The sequence below is a fragment of the Gekko japonicus genome, unplaced genomic scaffold (genome assembly GCF_001447785.1).
Source record: "Gekko japonicus isolate JY-2015 unplaced genomic scaffold, Gekko_japonicus_V1.1 scaffold3779, whole genome shotgun sequence".
NCBI classification, from domain to species: Eukaryota; Metazoa; Chordata; class Lepidosauria; order Squamata; family Gekkonidae; genus Gekko; species Gekko japonicus.
The window spans coordinates 47072-55814 of NW_015162074.1; the positions used below are offsets into that span (position 1 = coordinate 47072).

At 51.1% G+C, this 8743-nt stretch overlaps 1 protein-coding gene across 1 annotated transcript in view; it reads left to right on the top strand.

The window, feature by feature from the left end:
* The window catches only part of UPF1 (UPF1 regulator of nonsense transcripts homolog (yeast)), a 36032-nt gene extending 28767 nt beyond the window's left edge, over nucleotides 1-7265 (top strand). The window contains exons 19-24 of the mRNA XM_015405636.1: nucleotides 831-1005; nucleotides 3255-3336; nucleotides 3922-4083; nucleotides 5807-6024; nucleotides 6185-6304; nucleotides 6738-7265. Of these exons, the coding sequence (XP_015261122.1) occupies nucleotides 831-1005; nucleotides 3255-3336; nucleotides 3922-4083; nucleotides 5807-6024; nucleotides 6185-6301 (754 nt within the window). The 3' untranslated portion in view covers nucleotides 6302-6304; nucleotides 6738-7265. The remainder of the gene's footprint in view (nucleotides 1-830; nucleotides 1006-3254; nucleotides 3337-3921; nucleotides 4084-5806; nucleotides 6025-6184; nucleotides 6305-6737) is intronic.
* Nucleotides 7266-8743: the final 1478 nt, after the last annotated feature.

Genomic DNA, 8743 nt, shown 5'->3' on the forward strand with positions numbered 1-8743 from the left:
TTTTTTCTCTTCCTCTTCTTGCCCCCCCCCCCCCCAATCTTTCCTTTACTTTCCTTCAGGCCCGTAACCAGGGTTTTGTGGCTTGTGCAGCGAATTTTTTTCTGGTGAGGCTGAAGTTCCCAGTGCAGAAAGAAAAGCTGTTTAGACAATAGAAAGCTGTTACCAGGATAGATTGCAAGAGGTCAACCACTTTAGATGATAGTTCTCAGCTGCTGCAAGTTAATCACTTCTGCCAGCCTAAACAACAATTCTGACACCAAGCCGGCAGGCGGGGGTGATGAACTCTCTTAAAGGAGACCAGTTTCTTGACACAGAGTTAGACGGGATCCTAGAGGTCACCTACTCCATCCCCCTTGCTCAGTGCAGGAATTAGTCAACTACAGAGCCCCACTCTGCTTAAAGGAGATCACACCTTTTAAAAAAAAGTTTTTAAATGATTGGAAAAAAGCACTTACAGGAGAAATCCGTGTGGGGCTGTGCCTTTAAGAAAGGGGGCAGAGCCCCCAGAGGCCCCACCGTCGCCAAGGGCCTGTTTCCCCTCCCTCCTTGTTCTTTCCTCTAGTCATTCTCCTTGCCTCTTGTTCTCTTTTGGTTTTGGAAAGGCTCAGGGGGAGGTGGGGGGAGGCAAATGTGCTGGCTGGCTGCTTGCGCTGGAGGAGGCTCAAGCCCAGGACAGCTCAAAGCACTGATTGTCAGGCGTCTGATTGGTCACCTTGTCCGAGTATCGGCCCCTATTCAGCTGTCGCTTCTTTTCGTGGGCATCAGTGGGGGGAGGGTGGGGGCAAGCTGTCAAACGGGCCCAGCTTCCAGTCCTGCTCTTGGTTCTGCAGATACGGCGTCATTATCGTCGGCAACCCAAAGGCCCTGTCCAAGCAGCCTCTCTGGAACCACCTGCTGGACTACTACAAGGAGCAGAAGGTGTTGGTGGAGGGGCCCCTGAACAACCTCCGCGAGAGCCTCATGCAGTTCAGCAAGCCCCGGAAGCTTGTGAATACCATCAACCCGGTAAGCACAGGAATGGGAGGAGCCTGCCTTTGCTGGCCAGAGCAGGAGGAGGAAGGGAATTGTCAGGAAACAGCGCCATCTTGTGGAGGAGGACCAAGAGTGAGGCTTAAATTGCTCCGGCTTGGCTTCACTGCTCCTCCCGTCTCTTACCCGTTTTGTTGTTGTTGTTGTTGTTTAGTCGCACAGTCGAGTCCGACTTACCCGTTTATCCGCTCCCAAATGAGTTCTCGATACCCTTCATAAGAACATAAGAGAAGCCATGTTGGATCAGGCCAACGGCCCGTCCAGTCCCACGCTCCGTGTTGCGCAGCAGCCTCTTGTTGCCCGATGGGCTTCCTCCGGTATCCTACGGAAACGTTTGAAGCTGTTGTGTATGGCGTAAGGCCACTGGTCAGTCTGACCCAGGGTTGCCCGCTTGGGCTGTTAGAGAGTCTCCAGACCTTCCAGCCCATGTGGCGCAAGTCAGTTGGAAGAGGGAGTGAGCCAGGATTCCACAGGCCGAGCGGCTTTTGACTTCAGCTAGGACCCCTTCAACCCACATCCACAGTGATAGTTCTGCAGAGTGTTTAAAGCGTTTGATTTAAAATATTTGTTTGCCATTTTAAACAAATAGCGTGGGTTTACAAAGTCTAAAAGCACACAGTGTAGCGTAAGGGTGAAGAGCGCAGACTTTAATCTGGGATAACCAAGTTTGATTCCCCACTCCTCCACATGCAGCTGCTGGTGTGACCTTGGGTCAGTCATAAGTTCTTTCAGAGCTGTTCTCTCAAGGGCAGTCCTTGAGAGAGCTCTCTCAGCCCCACCTACCTCACAGTGTGTCTGTTGTGGGGAGGGGAAGGGATATCGGAAGCCGCTCTGGGATGCCTTCAGGTAGGGAAGGGTGAGGAATAAAACCAATCTCTTCTTCTACACCTGTTCACAACATTAAAGTAAAAGAGCCATTGACTAGAAAGCGAAAGTTCAGTGTAATCCCCAAACCATCCAGAATTGCAACTTAGTGTCAAACATTGCTCTACTCAGGGGTCATTTTGTAGAAAAAGAGGTGCAGGAGCTCATTAGCATAACTTATTTGCATATGCCACACCCCCTAACATCACTGGAAGTGTGTCAGAAGGCAACACCCACCGCTCAGGCTCCACTGGACTGTTTTGGATTGCTAGCTATTGGGGGGGGGGGGAAACGTGCAGATCTGTCCTCGCAGAGGAGGGAGAGCTTGTACCTGAATAAAACTTGGTCTTAAGAAGAAGAAGAAGAGATTGGATTTATACCCCGCCCTTCACTTGGAGTCTCAGAGCGGCTCACAAACTCCTTTCCCTTCCCCTCCCCACAACAGACACCCTGTGAGGTGGGTGGGGCTTGAGAGAGCTCTGACACAAACTGCTCTTTCAGGAACAGCTGTGCCAGAGCTTGTGACTGACCCAAGGTCACATCAGCAGCTGCAAGTGGAGGAGTGGGGAATCAAACCCGGTTCTCCCAGATTAGAGTCCGCGCACTTACCCACTACACCAAACTGGCTCTGGACTGTTTTGGGCTGGGGGGTCGGCGGGGACTCTGCAGCTTACCTGGCTGCTTCTTGCTCTGACCGAGGGCTGCTGGGAACAGGGGGTGGGGCTTGTTGCATGTGCCCGCCCCCTGGGCTCTTTACTGCCGGAGCTCCGCTCCTGCAGGAAATGACCCCTGGCTCTGCTTAGCTTGCCATGACTGCAGGGAGAAGGGGAATTCCTACCGGGGGGGGGGAGTGAATGCTGAGTGTGTGAACCAGGCTATCATAGAAGCTGTAACTCTTCCTGAAGAAGCCTTCCTCCCTGAGGAATGTACTTGAAAGCTTTGGTGCCAGCTTGCTAGGATAGATACTGGGATCGTATATTTCCTAGGGGGTGGGTAGGTATCGCAACGGCTAGGCAGTAGAATTTCGTTGTGTGATTGGTCAATGACATTCAGGGGGTCTTGTTTGAATTACCTATAACTGTACCTGTACCCGCCAAAATCCTCAGTTCTGACACAGTAATGTTCTGGTCTGGATCATGTCTATCTCTCAATAAACAAATCACTGCTAAAGAGAGTGTCATTGCCGGTAACTTGTCCAGGAGCCTGACCTTTGGAGGCATCTAGAAGGCATTAATCAAGATACTAGACAGTGATCCTTGGGGGGGGCACATGCCAGAGGGTCTTGTATCTTGCTTCATCAGTAACGTCCACGCCATGTGAGCATGAATATTTCTCTGTGTGTTCCCCTCACCCACCCCTAGGGAGCCCGATTCATGACGACTGCCATGTACGACGCCCGCGAAGCTATTATCCCTGGATCAGTCTACGACCGCAGCAGCCAAGGTAAGGGTGAGATACCAGCAATGCTCCCTCTAAGCTGTGGAGTCCTGTGAGCAAAAATTCCACTTTGTGAGCTACTGGCATTCAAGTTGTGAGCGAGCGATTCGGCTGCTGCATCAATTAGTTTGCTTTTGAGCCGTCCTTCCTGAGCTAAGCCAAAAATGTGTGAGCCGGAGGCTAAGAAACGGTGAGCTAGCTCACACTAAACTCAGCTTAGAGGGAACACTGGATACCGGACCCATGAACCAAACTGGCTTTCTTCGCTATTCCAAGTGTGAGCTCGGTGGCAGCTCCTTATGCCCCGTCCGTAGGTGCTTTTCTATCCGCCCTTATCCAGAGCGGGGCTTGTTTGGCGCTGAGCGAGGTCACCTTGGGACGGACGCAATCATTTGGGTAGTCTTTGGAAGGAGCAGCGTGTGGTTAAATTTGTTCTCTGCCACTCATAGAGAAAAACCAAATGACAAGCGGTTCCCTCGCTTTATGTCTTCTGACCCTGGCGGGGCGGAACTGTCTTGGGAAGGGTCTCGGGTTTGCCCCCCTTGATCTTGGCCAGCGGGTGTTGACCTCTCTCCCGTGCTGTACCCTCAGGCCGCCCCTCCAACATGTACTTCCAAACGCACGATCAGATCGGGGTGATCAGCGCCGGGCCGAGCCACGTCACCGCCATGAACATTCCGATCCCGTTCAACCTGGTGATGCCGCCGATGCCTCCGCCTGGATATTTTGGACAGGCCAACGGGCCAGCTGCTGGTAGGGTGCCATTCTGGGACTTATTGTGCCCAACCGTGCTTTCTTGCTTTGCATTTCGTTCCTTGAGCAATACTCCCAGTAGCCCGGAGTACGTCAGGTCAAAAGAGTAAGACTCCCCAAGAAGGAAAGTGTAAAACAGTGGTGGCGAACCTATGGCACGGGTGCCAGAGGTGGCACTCAGAGCCCTCTCTGTGGGCACGTGTGCCATCGCCCCAGCCAGGCCCAGACCGTCATTAAAGTGTCGAATTCTCTGCCAAGTAATGTAAAGTAAATGAAAGCATTTGGGATTGCTTTCCTTACTTTGTTTGGATCATCTTAAGTTAATGTATGAGTTGTTTTTTCTAAAGTAACACCTCAGTATTCAGGTTCAATTGCCGTGTTGGCACTTTGCGATAAATAAGTGGGTTTTGGGTCGCAGTTTGGGCACTCGGTCTCTAAAAGGTTCGCCATCACTGGCGGAAAACATGCTCCCCCCCAAAAAAAACCCAGCAGCAATGCATGTTTAATGTCAAGCGTTACCCTCATGGCTTCAGCAAGTAGTTTCCAAAACTACAGCCCGCTGTCCATGATGTGTGTGGGGTGGACTATCCCACTGAATTCGTTGTGCCTCGTCACTTCTGGGCCATCCCTGTGGCTTTAAGCTTGGAAAAGAAGCCCAACTCCTGGCTCCTCCTCCCAAGTTTAAAATATGAACTTTGACTTTCCTTTAGTGTGGGAAACTGGCCTGCAAAGAGGCCTGTGGTTACTGGCTGTTTGAAGGGAACGAGCAGGCCTCTTTTTATTCCTTCATTCTATACTTCACGCTCACAGACCAACGGGTCACAAGGAACCAAGTTCGATGGTCCATATGGTACAGAATACTACAATCCAAAAATACAGGAAAATAACCAAGCAACCAGAAATACAAAGTCCAAAGAATAAAATATATCATTACGGATAAAAGTCATTAAAAACCATTGGTAAAAATTCAGCCGCAGCAAGAGTCACGTTTGCTTCGGCATCAGCCAGAAGCTTTGTGGCTGCTTTTTGTTTTGAGACACATCCCCGCTTTGGAATATATACCGTGATCCATTTATCTCCAGTGAGTCCATGCTTCTTACAGTCAGTGAAGAAGTGCCAGATAGTATCCAGATTCCCTAAATTGCAGTCACAAAATCGTTTGGAAAAGGGAATCAGTAGGAACCGGCCTGAACTCCCCCAATGGTAAAACATTTAATCTCACCTTAGTGAAGAGTATTCTGTATTTAGGGGCAGTTAAGAATTTACAGTACGCGGGCAGAGTCCTCGGAATAGGGAGACCCAGGTGGTACCCGGCGCATACCCTTCATGCTCTACAGCTGGTGCTCCATTTGTCAAAGTGGATTTAATCAGTTTACGTGCTGAGGAATATCCCATTTGCTTTAAAGTTTCAAAAAGACAAACTCAGCCAGGACTCTTTCTCCTCCAATCCTGTTCGGTGGCTTCTGTTGGAGGAGGACGGTGGCCTCAACGAGCCTCTTGATCGATCTGGTGCCCCTCGCCTGCCTTTGGGTGACTCTGTGATGGGAGAGCTCGTTTCAGAACACACCACCATCAATCTAGTGCCCCCCCCCCCGGCCCTACATTGACTACGTGCAGATTAGCCTCTTTCGAGTGCAGCCTGTGATGCTTTCAGCCCACCCCACCCCCAGACCCCAGTGTCCAATCCGTGTGTTCTGCCCATGGTGAGATCTGGATGTTGCAGGTCGCGGGAATCCCAAAGGCAAGACCAGCCGTGGCGGACGCCAGAAGAATCGTTTCGGGATGCCGGGGGCCAGCCAGTCGAACCTCCCCAACAGCCAGGCCAGTCAAGACGTGGTGTCGCAGCCCTTCTCTCAGGGTCCCTTGACTCAGGGCTACATCTCCATGAGCCAGCCTTCGCAGATGAGCCAGCCAGGCCTCTCGCAGCCGGAACTGTCGCAGGTAACGCTGCAGACCACGCTTATCGTGTCTGGGGGAGGCCCGCACTTGACGTGATCCCAGCAGGCTCCCGTACGGGGGTAAGGGCCTCCATACCTTCCACCAGAGAGACAACCCTGAGAATGGTTTCTGTTTCTTTCTCTCCTCCCCTCTCCCCTCTCAGGACAGTTATCTTGGCGATGAGTTTAAGTCTCAGATCGACGTGGCCCTGTCGCAGGATTCTACCTACCAGGGGGAACGCGCATATCAACATGGTGTGACGGGACTGTCACAGTATTAGAGTGTAAGGTGACGGGGGGGGGGTGTTTCGGGGGGAGGGGAGCCGTGAGGGTCTTGGAGGCCAAAACCATATTTGCTCAACCTGGCCCACAGTCCTGTTGGCAAAAGCTACGCCCCTTTCAGTCGATACTGTGCTTCCTGGCGGAGCCTTTGATTGACATACCAGACGTCGTTGTTAGCGTTGCAGCAAGCAGGGGGGGGGGGGGGGGCTCTGAGGATGGACTTGAACGTGCTAGGTGCTGCAAACTTCCCAGACTTGTGCATGGTTTTTAAACATGAAATCGTCTCTCTGTCTCAGCGAGCACGTTGATTTTTATTTTTTTTAATGCAAAGCCACTGTGAGCCCAGCCCTTCAGGTTCAGAAAGCTTTCCTAGCGCCGTCGGGTCTCAGCCTCCGCGGGCATTAACGGCCTTCCCCCCCCTCTTCCTCCTTGCAGGTTGAAGAAGAGGAGCTGAGCTTGTGTGGAGCTTAGTTCGTCAGCATTTTATTCTGGGTAATAAAAATAAAATAAAATGGATACCTGTTTTCCACTGCTAAAACTGAAGCAACTCTGTGAGAGCAACAGGAGAGAGGGAGAGAAAGAGAGAGAGAAACCAGCGGAGAGGAGAGAAGAGGAGAGTGCGCGCGAGGGAGCGAGAGAGCCCACTGCTAAGCTCACTGAGACAAGGAGACTGACCAGAGATGGGAGAGAGCGCCGGAGGACCGACCGGCACCTCGTTGGGGGGGGAGCCTACCTGCCCTGGAAGAGCCAAGTGGTCAGCGGAGTCCCCTGTTCCCCCCCTCCTAGCCCCCCCATCAACACACACACTGAGGAGGAGAGAGAAAAGGCCTTAGAAGCACGCTCCACTTCATTCCGTTCTCTTGATGAGCAGGGCTTCACATTTGTTTCAGAGCAGGGGAAGGGTGAGGAACCCCCCCACACACACACCATCTCAGAGTTGCGTGTGTTGTTGTTGTTGGTTTTGTTTTTTTGTTTTTTTAAAGGCAGTATCCATTGACATTTTTTTTCAGGAGCAAGCACATCCAAGAGAGGAGGTCCTCCGTGCCCTTGGGGAGCCAGCCGGCTGGTACCCGACTCTGAGATGGGTGGGTGGTTTTTTTGGTCCAGAATCCAGCTTTGAAACTCACGTGTGGCGTCACTCCCCCCCCCCCTTCCAAGCAGGCTCTTTTTTTGTGATGAGATGGGGTTCTTGTGTTTGTGTTGGGTTCCTCCCCCCCTCCCCCCCCCCTTTTTTTCCTTTTTAAGAAAAGAGAGATTCCTTTCGAAGAAGCACTGGATATTTTTTTAGAAGTTTTGTCTCTGAAACCTTAGTAGTGGATCTGAGGGCGGGGGAAACCCTTGTTCTGGGAGGCTTAAAAAAATATAGCCTTTTATCGCTTATTAAAAAAAAAAAAGGAAAAGAACTAGGGCCTCCAGTCTTTTAAAGGTTTTTTTCCCCCCCAGTGTGACTTTGGTGGATCGGCCCCTTCTTCTGATGGCATAGTAGTTAGCAAGGGGCACGGTGAATCTGGGCTTTGAGGGTTCACAGGCATTTGTCTGCCCTAATTGGCTAGTCTCGGGGCTCCGCTCTGCGAAACCAACCTCAGGTCCCCCCCCCATCGGTATAAGATTTTTATTGTTTGCTTCACTAAAAGGGGGGACTTTGGTTATCTGTGCCCTTCGGTCTCAGAGGAAAAATGACGCTGGGGGTAAGCCTGCTTTTATTCGCTCCCACCAAGCTGGATGCAGAAGTGGAAACTGGGGATTATATTGGGCTTGAAGTTAAAGACTCTACAAAGATGCAGCGGGGAAGGGGAAGCAGGCGGCTCAGGGTGGCCGGTGGTAGGTAGGTGGTGTTAGAGCGTTAGGGGAGGGATGGGTTGTCAGTCAGGCCTTCTGCACAGCTGGGGGCGGGGCGTGCAATGAAAGTATATAGAAATCAGGAGCCTTCAAAATGGGGGGGGGTGACCCCCTTTGGCTGTTTCCAAAGGACCACCGAGCCCGGATCCCCCGAGATCACCTCGGCTGTGTTCCTAGCAGAAGTGTCTTTAATCTGCATCTCGAGCTTTCTAGAAAATCCACTGCAGAAGATAGAATTTCCTGATTAACTTTGCTCTGGTGTTTTTTGTGTTTTTTTTTTGTGTTTGTTTTTTTAAAAAGGCGAGACGATAAAACATGCTTAACACTTTTTATCTTCCCCCCACGCCACCCCAAAATTGGCTGAGGCAGTAGTTTGACCAACCTCTTATAGAAGTGGTATTTTTAAAACTTATAAATTAAATTAGCTTTCCAATCAAAGGGCTCTTAAGCATTTGTTAACTTTTTGTGTTGTGTGCGTGTCGAGGAACTCTTGGTAGCCTACATGAATGTACTTAGAGAAGAACACCCCCCTTGCTATTTTTTTTTTTTTTTAGGGATTTGGAAGTCCTATCTGTCCCATTCCCTCCTTCCCCCCCCCACCC